Here is a 14,729-nt window from a genome sequence, read left to right on the forward strand (position 1 = left end):
GGCCTCCAGCTGCAGCCGGGCCACCTCCTGCAGCCGCTCAGACCCAGGTGAGGGGCCGTGAACACGCTGGGCCCAGGGGCTCACCCAGTACCCGGGGGGAGGGGCAGCCCCAGTGTCTGCCCCGCAGCCAGGGCAATGGATGGGGGGGCTGCTTGGCTCTCTTGTTCCTGGTGGGGGCTCTGCTGAGGGCGTTGGCAGATGTGAGGGTGGAAGGGGGATGGGTCCCTGCGAGGGGCGTGTGGGGCCCAACCTGCCCTGGGTCCCTGACATGGGGGCGCATGACCCCTGCTGGCCGCTGGAGTCACCCTGGTCCCTTCCCTCCCGCACAGAGCCCCCCTGCGCCTCGGCGGAGCTCTGCCAGGAGCGGATGGACTCCCGGGTGGAGGAAGGGGCCATCTACGACATCGAAGAGCAGCTCCACACCCGGGACACGGTAGGAACCTTCTCCACACGGGGGGGGGACCCGAGATTGTCCGGCCCCTTCCCAGCACGTCCCCCCCTCCGGGAGGGGCTTGTCCCTGGGGATCCCCCTGGGACCCCTTCTCCTGCATGACCTGGACCCCCCAAGCTGGGGGCTCTTGTCATGCACCAGCTGGGCCCCCACAAGCCTGAGGCAGCAGTTGGGGGGGGAGTGTGGGTGCTTGGACAACCGGCAGCTCCCACCTCCACTCCTGGGAGACCTGAGCCCTGCAGCTGTCCGTGGGGGGCAGGCAGGCCCCAGGCTCACAGACTCTCTCTGGGGTGCAGAGCCCAGCCGCCCTGCAGCGGTTCCTCTTGGCCATCCCCCTCGCCTGCCTCGCCGCCCTCCAAAGGGGCGAGGACACCCTGGCGCCGCGCTGCTGCAAGGACACCATGATGGCCAGGATCGTTGTAAGCGAGTCGCGGCAGCCCGGAGGAGGGAAGGGGATACGTGGGGTGGACAGGGGTCTGCCTGGGCCATGGCGGCGGGTGGGGGTGCTGGAAACGGGATGGGTGGAGCCAGGAGGGCTGGAGGTGGACATGGGGAGGGTGGGTGGGGATGCTGGAGGAGGGAGGGACACAGAAATGGGGCAGGTCTGGGGTGCTGGACAGGAAGGGGGATTCGGGACATGGGGGGGGGTCTGCCCGGGCCATGGGGGGCTGGAAGGGAGCCGAGCGGGCTGCTGGGGATGCGCCTGGGGAGCAGGGATGAGGAGGTTCAGAGGCTGGTCACCAGGGCAGGGAGGGGCAGGAGACGGCCTGGGGACAAGGATTGAGCTGGTCCCGGTTTGGGAGGGGGGTGCTGGGAGGGGCCCTGTGTCGGGCAGGGGGGCTACAGGGCAGCGGGAGGCAGTGGGGTTGGGTCCTGCTGGGTGGGGGCGCTGGCCGCGTGAGCGTCTCTTGGGGGCCCCAGCCTCACACGCCCCTTTGTCTCCTTGGGTCTCCCAGGAGATCATGGAGGACTCGCCCCCCCGCTGGTCTTGGCCGACTGCCTCAACGCCGCCTGCAGCCTCAGGTACTGACCCCCCCGCCGACTCCCCCCAGAGCTGATCCCCTGGCCAGGGAGTGGGAAAGTCTCTGTCTCCTGCTGCTGAATTAACAGCCTCTGCCCCTCTCTCCTGCCAGCACCTTGCAGCCTCCCCTGCGGGCCCAGCTCCTGAGCCCCCTGCTGACGGCGGCCGTGGGACAGACAGTGTCTGGGGACTGGCAGCAGGAGCCCATCCACACTCAGGTACGTCCCTCCGGGCCCTGCTCCCGGGCTGGGCTGGAGCTCCAGAGAGGAGGGGGGGGCAGAGGGAGGGAAGAAGCTGCAGGTTTGGATCCTTCCCTCCAGGGTTCCCGTTGCTCTCCCGGGGGGCCCGTCCCTTCCATGCCCAGCCTGGGCTCCTCCCTGCTCTGCGAGGCGGCTCAGACCCTGCTCAAGGCTGCACCCCGGAGCCAGCGGGTGGCCTGGATTCCCCAACCCCCCTCTGACCCAGGGCTCCCCCTTGTCTTGCAGCAGTTCATCCGGGCCCTTCCCTACGACCTCCAGGCCCTACTGGCGAGCCTCCTCGCCGAGTCCCCAGACACCGCCCGGCTGCAGCTCATAATGGAGGTGAGCCCCGTGGGGGGGACGGGGCCATTGTCCCTGCTTCCTCGGGGGGGGGGGGGCCGAGAGAGGAGCAGTGTCAGTGGCTGGGGGGGGCACAGTCCGAGAGGAGCCCCAGGCTCTGCCCAGAACCGGCACCTCCCTACGGGTCCTGATCTGTCTCTTTCCCCCCCAGCACCTGAGCCCGTGGCTGGAGTCCCGCCTGCCCCAGGAGCGAGCCAGGGCCCTTGGCAGCACCACGGCCCTGCTGGGAGTCGCCACCACCCTCCCGGGGTTTGACGTAAGTGACCTCGGAGTCGGGGGGTCTGGGGCTGCAGGGCGCGGGGCTGGGAGCGTCCCCGGGAGGCAGAGGCAGGGCCGGGAATGGGCCGGGAATGGGCCGCGTTCTCCTTTCCCCGGGGAGGGGCGACCCTGGGCCCTTCAGGGGGGCTCTTGAGGGACTGGGCCTGGGGACTGGGGAGTGGCCGTCAGTGGATCCCCTTGTTCCACCCCCGGAGTGACCCTTCAGTCGGGGCCATTGCTCAGGGTTGTCTCCTCGCAAGGCCGGCCCCGCCCCGCCCCGGGAGGTGTCTCTGTCCGTCCCCCGAGCTCAGACCCGCCTCGGCGGCCGTTTGCATGGGACGTGCAGCCCCAGGATGCTGAGGGACCCCCCCTCTTCTCTCCCCTCAGAACTCCGCCGACTGGCCGAGGATGGGTCACCACGTGGCCCAGCTGGGCCTTTTTATTTCGGACCCATCCGAAGACGTCAGCCGGCTGGCCCGGGAGGGGGTGCACAGCCTGTATCAACTCCTCCTGCACCACAGGGGTAAGGAACCCAGCCGGGACCTGGGCCCCAGGGACACCCTGAGGGTGCCAGCGGTGGGGGGAGGGGACCCAGCCCTTTTCCCCCAGACTGGCCCAAGGGGGGATGCGTCCCTCTGTGTTCCCCTTCTGCCCCCTGTGCCCCTCCATTTGCCCAGGGATGCCTGCAGGGACCCGTGGGAGGGGAAGGGCTCAGACCTGCCAGCAGAATGACCCTGTTGTGTCTCTTGCAGGCCTCAACATCCACCAGGAAGAGGACCTGTGGTGCAGACACTACTACAAAGAAAGATGGGTCCTGGCTCACAGCAACAGCGTGAGGGTGGGAGAGGTAAGGACGCGCTGCCAGGGCAGGGCAGGGCTCGGGGGTGGGGCTGGCTGGGGCCCTCGTGGGGGTAGGAGGGTCTTGGGGGCAGGAGGAAGCTGTGACCTGGGGCAGGGGTTGGGGTGCCGGGTGAGGAGAGCGTCTGGGTGCAGGGTCTGGAAGGGAGTTTGGGGGAGGAGGAAGCTGTTTTAGCCCCAGGAGTTGGGGCCGGGCTCTGGGCCGTCAGCTGAAACCTCCTGTGCTCTTGATTTCAGGTCTTTGGGCAGCTCTTCACCCCAGAGCAGGAGAACTGCTTTTTGGACAAGGCTCTGCTCGCTGCCCGCTCCCCCCTGCGGCGCCCCAGCCAGGCCGGGCTGGTCCTGGCCCACGCCCTGCATGGGCAGGCCCATCAGCTCCTGGAATACATGGTGAGCAGCCGGAGCAGATCAGGAGAGTGGGGCAGGGCCAGGGTCTCCTTCCCATCCCCTCAGGGAGTCCCCCGCCCCTTTCCTCAGGCTGCCCCCACCCCACGTCCCTGCTGGCAGAATCCCTCCTGCCCCTGCGAGCGTCCCTGGGGGTGGGGGAGGCTCTGAACACAGAAACTGTCCTAGGAGGCGGGAGGGGGCCGAGGTGTCAGGAGCTCTGGGGGGGGGGGGGTCAGGAGCTCACCCTGCGGGCCTGACGGGGGGTGACCAGAGAGCAGGGGGAGGAGGGTGGAAATGCTGGGGGGCCAGTTCCCCTGAGTCCCCAGGGATGAATGTGACGGATTCTGCTTCCCTTGCAGCAGGAAGACACCCAGTGAGAGCAGCAAGAGCTGAGGAGCCAGCAGCTGCGTCCCCCTCCCCCCAACCCTCCCAATTGTATTGAATTGTATTTACATTCTCATTAAACAATGTTTCAAAAAACATTTGGATCAGGCTTGGTCAATAATTTGTAATGGGGGGGCCATTTTGGCAACTGATCAAGGGCCACATTTCTACCGAGGGCTTTGGGGTCTGGGACGGGGTGGTTGGGTGCAGAAGGGAGCTTAGGGGTGGAGCCTGGGTGCAGGGGGGGGGTATGATCTGGGGCGGTGGATAGGGGTGCAGGGTCCAGGAGGGGGTATGGGCGCAGGAGAGGACTCTGGCCTGGGGGAGGGGCTCTAGAGGGGTGCAGGGTCAGGGAGGGAGCTGTGACCTGGGTGAAGGGGGAGCAGAAGGTTTGGGGGAGGGGGTGCGGGTGCCAGAGAGGAGTCTGGCCTGGGGGAGGGGTGTCGGGGGGGTGCAGGGTCAGGGAGGGAGCTGTGATCTGAGGGAATGGGGGACGCAGGTTCAGGTGGTCGCCTGGGACAGGCAGTCGGGGAGGGGACGTGGGCGCCAGGGGCAGGCTCTGGCTGCGGAGGTGCCTACCTAGGCAGCTGCGTATGGGGGAGCCCGACTGTCACCTGAGGGGATGGGGGAGCTCAATATTCAACTGTGGGGAATGGAGGAAATACTGTGGAGTGGAGGGAGCGAGATGGGGGGGGCTGAATTGTTCCCGGAGGGGAGATCTCCCTGGCTTGGGGGGAGTGGCGTTTCCAGCAAAGCCCTCACATAAGAGGGGGACAGACGGGGGGAGGGAGAGGACGGGGATGGGCAGGGCAGGTGGAAATGGGGAGGGGCAGGAGAAGGGAAGGGGGAGGAGATGGAGGAGAGCAGGGGATAGGAGTGGGGGCGGGGATGAGGAGCAGGACAGAGGCAGGGCAGTGGTGGTGATGGCTGAGCGATGAGAACAGCTCGCAGGGAGCTTAAAGCCAGCAGATGCTTTTCGGCAGAGTTGCCATTTGCCCTGGCGGCTTTGCCAGAATAGCTGTGCCAGCGGGGGGGGGGGGGGGGGGGGGGCTTTTGCCACACACCCAAGCCAAGCCAGCTGTGGCGGCAAAGCCTTGTGATGTAACCTAAGCCCTTGGCAAGGTCGGGATCAACCTGCTCTGACAATTTCTCGGACCGGCGGGATGAGAAACAAGGATCGTGCAGGGAGATGGGGATTGAAGGGGGAAATCTCGCTCCCCTGGGGTACAGAGCCCCCAGAAGGGTTCGAGGCCGGAGGTCAAATCAGTGAGGCAGGAAAGAAACCTAAAAGAGAAAACTTTATGATGCATGCATGCAGGCTGTCACTTCCAAGAGTGAAGCAGCAGCCCTGACAGACAGATTCAGGTATCCTTTATACAGAATGCTTAGACAGCTCAGTTGAGGATTGTTCTTCTTTAACATATCAAAGTCTCAGCAGAAGTACTTTGAGACTTCTGTTCACCCCAGGAGTGCTAGAAGTAAGTTTTTACAGTACACAAAGCCACATGAGAACTTGAGTGGAGGAGTCTACAAGGCAAACTGTGACAAAGATAAGGGTTTACATGACAAATTGTGACAGACTAGGAGTCTCCATGAACTTGAGATGGGAGGCATTGTAAGGGTCTTGATTAGAGCTAATTTGATTTCTCTCTGTTACAGGGAGAGAGGTCTGGAAAACTTTTAACCCTTACAGCAGTTTTCTTTTAGAAAGTTATGATTTCTGCACAGTTCCCCCCTTTAGACACAATTGGAGTTATTTGATTTTTCTCCCACAATTCCCCCCTTTAATACTCCTATTGGAGTATTACTCAAAGTTATTCTAGACATTTTTAGGTATTCTTTTTTTTTGCTGGGATGAATTCTTATCTTAGAGGGAGGTTTTCTTTATCAGTTGGGTAAATGATCCACTGCCCATTCACCCCCAGATCTTTACCAGTGCCAATATTGCTTTTAAAACATAAGGGAAACATAAGGGAAGCATTCCCTGATGGATGTAATGCTTGAGTAAGGGGAATTCCTGAGGCAATCAGATTTTTATGCCAAATCTGCCTGTTCCCCCCCATGACTATGTACTTCTGGCACAGTGTTATCATTCTGGGCATCTACCCACTCCCGCTCTCCTGTAGAGTACTGACTACCAGTAGATCTGAATTTTAGGGGTCTGGCCCACAGGGAGGCAGGAGTTGGGATAAACTGTAATGGTAAAAGGCCTTCAGAGCCTTCTATAAGCTGTTCACATATCCAACAGTCACTTGTATCACTTGCATTGGTGAGGGACACAACCTTTTGCAGGGCTTCCCAATAAGGGTGGGGAAAGTTATATACTAAGGCTATTCTGACTACTAAAAGAAGGAAAACAATCCTTATCCTATTATAGTATCTTAAATTTCTAAAGTAGAAAGGATAATAATAATATAGTAATTATCTAGCACCTAGCAAAGCAGTCTCTTTAACTAAGCTTAATCAGTTAGTATTGTTTGTCTTGCCTCTGCTGGCACTCTTCGAGATTTCGTAGTCTCTTAGTTCACTCAATACTGGAATGGATTCCCCTTTGTGAGAGCTACAGGGCTCCAGGCTCACCTGTAGGTCTTTGCTGGTACAGTCCTACCTCTCAGGTTGTACCTCGAAGCTCCTGGTGGAGGCCGGTTTGGTAACAGTCTGGTTTGAGAGTCTGCCGCCTCGGTCCGCTGAACCTCGTCCTCAGGTGATTCTTCCAGGGAGGGGTCCTGGGTGACGGGGTCAATCAGCTCTGTTGGATCTGCAGTTCGGCGTACATGACTTGCGTGGATCCACGAGGGGCCCTCCTTCACCTTTACTGCTGTGTGGGTGATGAACAGCACTTGGAACGGTCCTTTCCACCGGGCTGTCAGGGAATTCTTTCTGCTATGTTCCTTCACGAACACGTAGTCGCCTGGTTGGATGTTGTGGCACGGCACATCAGTAGGTGCTGGGAGGGCTTCCTTTACCTGCAGGTGCAAGCTCTCCTAACCGTCATTTTATGTCTAGATTTCTTCTTTCTGTGTGGCTGCTAGCCTGTGGGCCTCCTGCAACATTAAACTGCTTACAAATCACACATGAATTAGATATTCTTGAGACAGCTTCTAGGTGCATGCCTGGGGCGTACCATTGTTTTGGGATTTGTGAGGCCACCCCCCTTTTGCTCATGTGTGTCATTTGATGAGACACCTGAGCAAGCTGCCATGTGAGAGATTTTTGGGGCGACTGGGCAGCCATCAGGTGCACCCATTATCCCAGCTGGGGATAAGGAGCAGCCTGCTTTCTCCCAAAGGTTTCTCTCTTCAGGTTGAGCAGCTTGCTGTAGTTCTATCAGGTCCTGCAAAGAAACAGGGAGATAAAGAGAGACCAGAATCTGAAAGGGAGTCAGAGGTCCATGTGCTGCTGCATGTCTGGCCGCTGCATCAGCACTCCATTACCCAGAGAAACAGGATCAGTGGCACCTGTGTGGGCCGGGCAATGGGTAATAGAAAGGGATGTGGGTAGCTGAATAGCATCAAAGAGTTGGGAGATAAGGGGACCATGAGAGATAGCAGAGCCAGAAGAGGTAAGGAAACCTTGTTGTTTCCAAATTTGTCCTGTGGCATGACAGACAGAGAAAGCATACTTTGAATCAGTATAAATGGCAGCAGACTGTCCGGAAGCTAAAAGGCAAGCACGAATTAAAGCGATGAGCTCAGCAGCCTGAGCTGATTTTGATTCCTGGAAGAGAAAAGAACCTCTAAAACATTATTATCTGAGACCACTGCATATCCAGCCTTTAGTTTACCAACTGAATTTCTTTTACATGAGCCATCAGAATACAATACAAGATCTGCATTTTCCAGCGGTTGATCAGACAATTTTTTGGGGAGGTTTTACACAGTGCTCAAGCAATTCTTCACAGTTATGGGTATGTGCTTTACCATTAGAGGGTAAAGGAGAAAAAGTAGCTGGGTTAAGTACATTACATCTTTGAATTACCACATTTGGGGAAGAGAGGATAACATTCTCATACAGGGTTTGTCTCTGAACAGATATGTGCTGGGTGCGGTGTCGCTGTAAGAGAGCAGAGACAGCATGAGGGACCTGTAAGATAATGCTGTGGCCTAATGTGACAGGTTGGGCCTTTTTAAAGTAATTCAGCAGTAGCTGCAACTGCCCTCAGACAAAGTGGGAACCCACGGGCTACTGAGTCCAGTGTTGCAGAAAAATAAGCTACTGGACGAGGTGTGGGTCCAAGGGGTTGACAGAGAGCTCCAGCTGCAATTCCATCCTGTTCATGACAAAACAGAGTAAAAGGCTTGCTATATTTAGGTAAGCCCACTGTGCAGAAGAGTTTTAAGGGAAAGGAAAGCAGATTCACATTCTGGGGACCAGGTCACTGGGTCAGGAGCTAAGATTAAGAGTAGAATAGTAAGGGGCCTGGTGAGTCCAGAAAAGTTAGGAATCCATTGTCTGCAATATCCTGCAGTACCCAGAAATTTGTATACCTGACTTTGGTGAAAGGGTGAGGAATGAAAAAAACTTGAGATTCGCTCAGGTGTTAACTGGCGGCCATCTCCTAAAAGTAAATGTTCCAAGTACTGAACTCTTTGTTTTACAAATTGCAATTTGGCTTTGGAAGCCTTGTGACCCTTTTTAGCAAGACACTTTAACACATAGAGGTATCAGTTTTACATCTTTCCTCAGTTTTACTAGCAATTAGCACATCATCAACATACTGAACTAACACAGAACTGCAGGGAAGAGAGAGAATTAAGGTCAGTTTTTTAAAAACTGAGAAAACAAAGTAGGGCTTTTACAATAACTTTACAAAAACATGTCCAGGTTAATTGATGACCCTGAAAGGAAAAGGCAAAGAGAAATTGGGAATTCTTATGCACTGGAATAGAAAAGAAGGCAGAACATAAATCTATTACAGAAAACCAGGTTAGGTACTACTGGAAATCTAGGGATTACAAACTTATTAATGGCTCTTAGGTTTTCTTCAAATCTATAGATTTGCTTTTTCACAGGTAGTACAGGTGTATTACATGGTGAAGTTGTATAAACAAGTATCCCTTGTTTAAGGAGGGAGAGATTACAGGCTTAATGCCCTCTTGTGCCTCCCTAGCCAATAGATACAGGAGTACCCTTGGGAAAGGCTTGTTGTGTCTGTATGTTGTTTGCACTGGTGTTGCAGAGGCTAGCAACCCCACTTCATTCACATGGGCTGCCCACAATGTCTCTGGGACATCTGAGAGGTCCAGGAGGGGTGTATATCCTGAGGTCTCATCAGATTCCTCTGAGAGTAGTAATGCCATCAAATTTGGAGCCTGATAGGGGGAAGGTCAACAAATATCCCTTCCTCTCTACAGAGAAGGTTTGCACCCAATTTACACAACAAGTCAGGTCCCATAAGGTTTACAAGAGAAAAGGGAGATAACAGGAAAGAATGTTCAGCTGACAAGGGTCCAAAGCGGGGTGGGGGTGCAGATGGCACATCTGGGGAATCAAGCTGTTTAGAGAAGCCAATTCTTGCTGCAGCTTTTCAATAGAATCTTTTTTGCTAGCCATAATGCTCTGATTATATTTTACTGCCACATCCTCCCAGAGGCACCAATATTCCATCTGGTTAGGATGTTTTTCCTCGAGGAAAACTCTAAGATAAGCAAGCTTTTGTAAGTCAAAGCTCTAGTTGCCATGTATTCTGGGAATTCCCCTGAGTATAGCCATTCCAAATGCTCAATAATTCCTTAAGTCTCCTTAGTTTCAAACCTGCAGGCAATACCTAGCTGACTGATCATCTGAGACAAGGGAGTCCCAGGCTGTGAGAAACCTTTCCCCTCAGTAGGAGACAGACTTGAGGGAGCAATCTTATCCATGTTAGCACTGTCTTGTCCAAGGACAGCGCAGGAGCCCAACAGTACTACCCTCTCCAAGGATAGTACAGGCGTCCAGCAGCACTACCCTCTCCAAGGATAGTGTGGGAGTCCACACAAACTGTCAGCTTCACTCACACTCCTTATGTGCCGGGGGAAACCGCCCTTGCTTTCAGCAGCTGTGCAGTGACACTGACAGCGCTGGTGCGGCTGCAGTCCCACTCCGGACTTCACTCACTCAAAACCATGCGCTTGGACTCGCCACCAATCAGTCAACAACAACAACAACAACAAAATCCAACCCCTATTTGGCTATACCCAGTGTTTTCATTTTAAATTTCCCTCAAGCCTCTTAACAAAAAAAATTTTAAGTAAAAGATGACTCTTACCGCCAGCCGGTCCAGCTGGTGACGAGAACAGGGAGGCGGACTGGGGGATTTTAAATGGATCCCTTACCCTCCAGATGCGCGCTGTAGTCCGTTCCCATTCCCCGTCATCAGCCTTTCCAACTGGAGTTCCAAGCCATCCCACTTCTGACACCAAATTGAAGGGGGAAATCTCGCTCCCCTGGGGTACAGAGCCCCCAGAAGGGTTCGAGGCCGGAGGTCAAATCAGTGAGGCAGGAAAGAAACCTAAAAGAGAAAACTTTATGATGCATGCATGCAGGCTGTCACTTCCAAGAGTGAAGCAGCAGCCCTGACAGACAGATTCAGGTATCCTTTATACAGAATGCTTAGACAGCTCAGTTGAGGATTGTTCTTCTTTAACATATCAAAGTCTCAGCAGAAGTACTTTGAGACTTCTGTTCACCCCAGGAGTGCTAGAAGTAAGTTTTTACAGTACACAAAGCCACATGAGAACTTGAGTGGAGGAGTCTACAAGGCAAACTGTGACAAAGATAAGGGTTTACATGACAAATTGTGACAGACTAGGAGTCTCCATGAACTTGAGATGGGAGGCATTGTAAGGGTCTTGATTAGAGCTAATTTGATTTCTCTCTGTTACAGGGAGAGAGGTCTGGAAAACTTTTAACCCTTACAGCAGTTTTCTTTTAGAAAGTTATGATTTCTGCACAGTTCCCCCCTTTAGACACAATTGGAGTTATTTGATTTTTCTCCCACAGGATGACTAGGAAGCGAATCCAGGTGTGGGGGGAATATCCTGGGTTGGAGGGTCAGTCGATACCCCCGCCTGCCACTGTCTGCCGGGGCTCTGCCCGCAAGATGGAACCAACAGCTGAGTTTGCTTTTCTGCCCCGTCGTGGGCACAAAAGGCCCAGAGCAGCCTCCTGCTATCTTGGAGGAAAGGGGCCAAAGTTCAGGAAGCAGGTGCCAGGCTGGGCTGGAATCCGCGAGCGCCGCTTTTGCTTTGCCCTTCCTGGAAGCTGGGCTGCAGGTGAGTGGTGGTTTCATCTCTGCTCTTGGGGTGTTTCTTGTGGGTTCCGAGTGTGGATCTGAGAGGGGCTGCGCAGGGGCAGTGTCATGAACGAGCTGTAAGCGTTACAGCCCCTTCTGCGCAGGCTGGCTCCAGCCTCCCGTCTGTCTCCAAGCCCTGGGGGAGAGGCGGGAGGCCAGCAGCATGGCCTAGTGGAGGGGGCAGGGGGTTGGGTGTAAGAACTCCCGGGTTCTAATCTAATGCCACCTAGTGACTAAGGCACAGAGTTGTGTGTTAGACCCTTGCTCCTCAATTCTGCGCTCACTCTCGCGCTGGTGACCTTGGAGAGGCCTTTCAGGTCTCCCTTTCCCTGTCCATCAAAGGCAGGCAAGTGCGATGTAATGCCCTGGAGCAAGTGCTTTGGGACGTGTCGCACAAGTGTGCCTGGCTCACAAGCGTGTCAGCACAGGTGTGTAAAAGCGTGACGAAGGCTTTGAGATCGATGCCGAAGGCTTGTGAGGCTGTGGCTGGCCAAGTGACAGGGAAATGAAAGGTCAGAGTTTGGTCAGTTAGATTTTATGGTAATACACTGAGACGAAGCACTTTGGGCGTATATACGATAATGTCTTTCCAAGTGCGTTAGTTCAAGCCGTGTCCTAGGAGCCAAGAGGTGAGACAAACATGCTTGGTCCTGTCTCGGTGCAGGGGTGGACTAGATCAGTGCTTCTCGACCAGTGGTACGAGTCCCCTTAAAGGTACTCAAGAGATGTCTGGGGGACACGTCAACACAACTGAAATTTGGAGAAAACTGAATTTTAGTTTTCAGTTTGACAGCGCTTTATTCTTTTTGTACCTTTTACACCCAAAAATGCCATCGCTCGCCCGGCTACGATGCAGTTGTTTAAACAAATGTGTTGCAACGGTAGAAAAAAATTGTGTGTGTCTGAAAACTGTAGGTACTGGGGGTACTTACACATTTTTTTTTAAAGGGGGTACATTATAAAAAAAGTTTGCGAAACACTGGACCTATCATGGTCCCTTCCACTCAGACTTTTCTATGATTCTGTGACAGGGCTGGGCGATAATTTTCAGAAGGGGGCCACTTAATGGATTTTGGTATGGGGTCATAGGCCGGCTCCACCCACAGAAGGGGCGGAGCCTGAGGCAGAAGGGGCGGTGTTGTGGACTAGCCCACCCTCAGAGTTCTCCGTGGCTGAGGCTTTCAATTAAAAGCACAGAAAAGAGCTCACAGCTTTGCCACTACTGGCAGCTGTCCAGCGTGGCTACAGCTTTTTAAAGGGCTCGTGGCTCCTGCCCCTGCTGTAACCATGAGCCGTGAATCATTTAAAATTGGATCCTGCTGCCTGAGTCCCCACTTAGAATTCAGCGGCATGGGCAGCAGGATCTAAACAGAAAGCGGCCAGATCACAGTGTTTGGTAGGTTGCATCTTACCCAGCCCTGTTCTCTGAGCTGGTTTCGAAACCTCCGTGTCCTCCTTATGGTCTGACAGCTGCAGATTTACTGCCTGTCTCTCCTCTCGTGGCCCAGCCTAGCCGCAGCTAATGGACTAACTCAGGTTAGCATCACCTGCCCTGTCTTGGTGACTCTTCACAGCTGAACGGCCTATAAGGCATCGTGCTGGTCTTCTGATCTCTTGGTGACTCCTCTGCCTTCTGTTTATTTCTTTCTCCCTAGCTGGCCGATCAAGTCAAGCCCTGTCAGTGCGTGAAGGCCCCAGGAATTACGAGTGCCATGGTCTCCCATGCCCAAGGTAATCGGCTGGCTAGTAATGGATGGGCTGCTTGGTTATCAGGTTAGGCTGCACAAGCCAGGTCTATGGGACCCCATGGCCAGCTGGCACCTGGTTCACAGGGAGGCAGCTGTACTAAGCTGAAAATGGCTGGAGGACACCACCATCATTAGGCTCCAGAGTCAACAGCACTTGCTCCTCTTGGAGCAACTTGTCCGTGGCAGGCAGCACAGCTTAGCAGCTCATTGGGACGTCTCCTTTCTGTTGTGAGATCTGGGCACTTTAGAATGGCTGTAGCAATTGAAAGCAAAGGTGCACAGCTATAGGCATGGGGGTTTCCAGCTTTATTCACCTAGGTGGCTGATTCCAGGAAGCAAGGGTGTGTGTGTATGGGGGGGGGGGGGGGGAGTCCTGTACAGAGGGTTCCCTGGCCCCTCTGCTTCCATGGCTGTGCAACTACCACCAGGTGGATTAGAACCTGGGACTTTTGGAGCTTAGGGCAGGAGCTGCTACAGCTTGAGTTATAAGTCAGTTGCCTCTCAGCATAGGCTGAAGAGCTCCCTTGTAATAATTGCTTGTTGGAAGTGGTCTCAGTGCCACTCCATAGGATAGTGACCCACATCAGGTGGGTGGGTTACAGCTGCAGGCCTGCTCCCAGCATGCGGATCTGCTCTCTGGGCGGCGTCTATAACTCTGTGGCTGCAGCCCTGCTCCCAGCATGCGGATCTGCTCTCTGGGCGGCGTCTATAACTCTGTGGCTGCAGCCCTGCTCCCAGCATGCGGATCTGCTCTCTGGGCGGCGTCTATAACTCTGTGGCTGCAGCCCTGCTCCCAGGACTGGATCTGCTCTCTGCCCATAGGCGTGCGCAGCACATTTCATTAGGGTGTGCACCCAAAGAATGTTTTTAAATGTACTCTTTGACCCCCATTAGCCACGCCCCCTGACTCCCATTAGCCACGCCCCCTGACCCCCATTAGCCACGCCCTCTGACCCCCATTAGCCACGCCTCTGGAGGTAACACTTTCAGGGCAATATGGACACATGACCAGAAATAAAAGGTGTCATGTGACCTCCCCCCCCCCCCAAGGACTTTTCCCACCATCCTCTTACCAATAGGGATTAGTTTGGCCCTCACCAAACCCCCCCCGTGCAACGATCCTGCAATTGCATTAACCCAACGTGTGAGACATTAACTCGGGGGGTGGGGAGGCTGGGGGAAGTGTTCCCTCTAAGAGTTTCCTCCCATGAGCACAATACATTTTGTGTTGTGCACCAGTACTGAGTGTGGCTTGTTTGGATGTGCCATGGTGGCACCCAAGTTATTCATAAATATCTTATGAACCACTTACCTTTCCCCTCTGCTGCCCTGTCTCCTTCCCTTCCTCCATCAGCTCCCCTGGTGCCTGCTGCCCCCCCAATCCCTCACCCACCTCTGCTGTCCTGACTCCTGCCCTTCTCACGGCCCTCGGCCTTCCCGAGACCTGCCCCCTCCAGCAGCCTTTCTCTCCCCCCCTGTGCCCACTCCTCCAGTAGCCCCACTCTGACCATGTGAGCTACCCCTCCTCATCCCTTTTCCTAACACCCCCCTCTACACACCTGTCCTGCCTCTCTCCTCTGGTGCTGGTCCCTCCCCTGCAGGTGTCTGCCCTTCTGCTTCACCCCCGGACTCCCCTGGCACCTGCACCTTCCCTTACCCTTGCACCCTCTTGGTGCCTTCCCCTTCCCTCACTGCCCCTGCCCACTTTGCCCACTCCCTCACCACCCTCTGCCCCCGTTCCCCTCATGCC

General features: G+C 55.2%; 1 protein-coding gene and 2 long non-coding RNA genes across 3 annotated transcripts; all 3 read left to right on the plus strand.

The window, feature by feature from the left end:
• Positions 1-32: 32 nt before the first annotated feature.
• On the plus strand, positions 33-871 carry LOC149523169 (uncharacterized). The gene is made up of 3 exons (XR_016347110.1): positions 33-47; positions 330-433; positions 748-871. It is a non-coding gene; the product is annotated as an uncharacterized LOC149523169 (long non-coding RNA).
• Positions 872-1,362: 491 nt separating this feature from the next.
• LOC149523170 (maestro heat-like repeat-containing protein family member 7) lies at positions 1,363-3,077 on the plus strand. The gene is made up of 5 exons (XM_089769949.1): positions 1,363-1,474; positions 1,585-1,690; positions 1,958-2,053; positions 2,223-2,327; positions 2,717-3,077. Exons 3-5 carry the CDS (start codon positions 2,048-2,050, stop codon positions 3,059-3,061), a joined length of 456 nt encoding a protein of 151 aa, XP_089626075.1. The 5' UTR covers positions 1,363-1,474; positions 1,585-1,690; positions 1,958-2,047; the 3' UTR covers positions 3,062-3,077.
• A 3-nt stretch (positions 3,078-3,080) lies between these two features.
• On the plus strand, positions 3,081-4,056 carry LOC149523171 (uncharacterized). The gene is made up of 3 exons (XR_016347111.1): positions 3,081-3,176; positions 3,425-3,577; positions 3,934-4,056. It is a non-coding gene; the product is annotated as an uncharacterized LOC149523171 (long non-coding RNA).
• Positions 4,057-14,729: the final 10,673 nt, after the last annotated feature.

This window comes from Pelodiscus sinensis, chromosome 18 (assembly GCF_052426305.1).
Source record: "Pelodiscus sinensis isolate ZL-2025 chromosome 18, ASM5242630v1, whole genome shotgun sequence".
Classification (NCBI taxonomy): Eukaryota; Metazoa; Chordata; order Testudines; family Trionychidae; genus Pelodiscus; species Pelodiscus sinensis.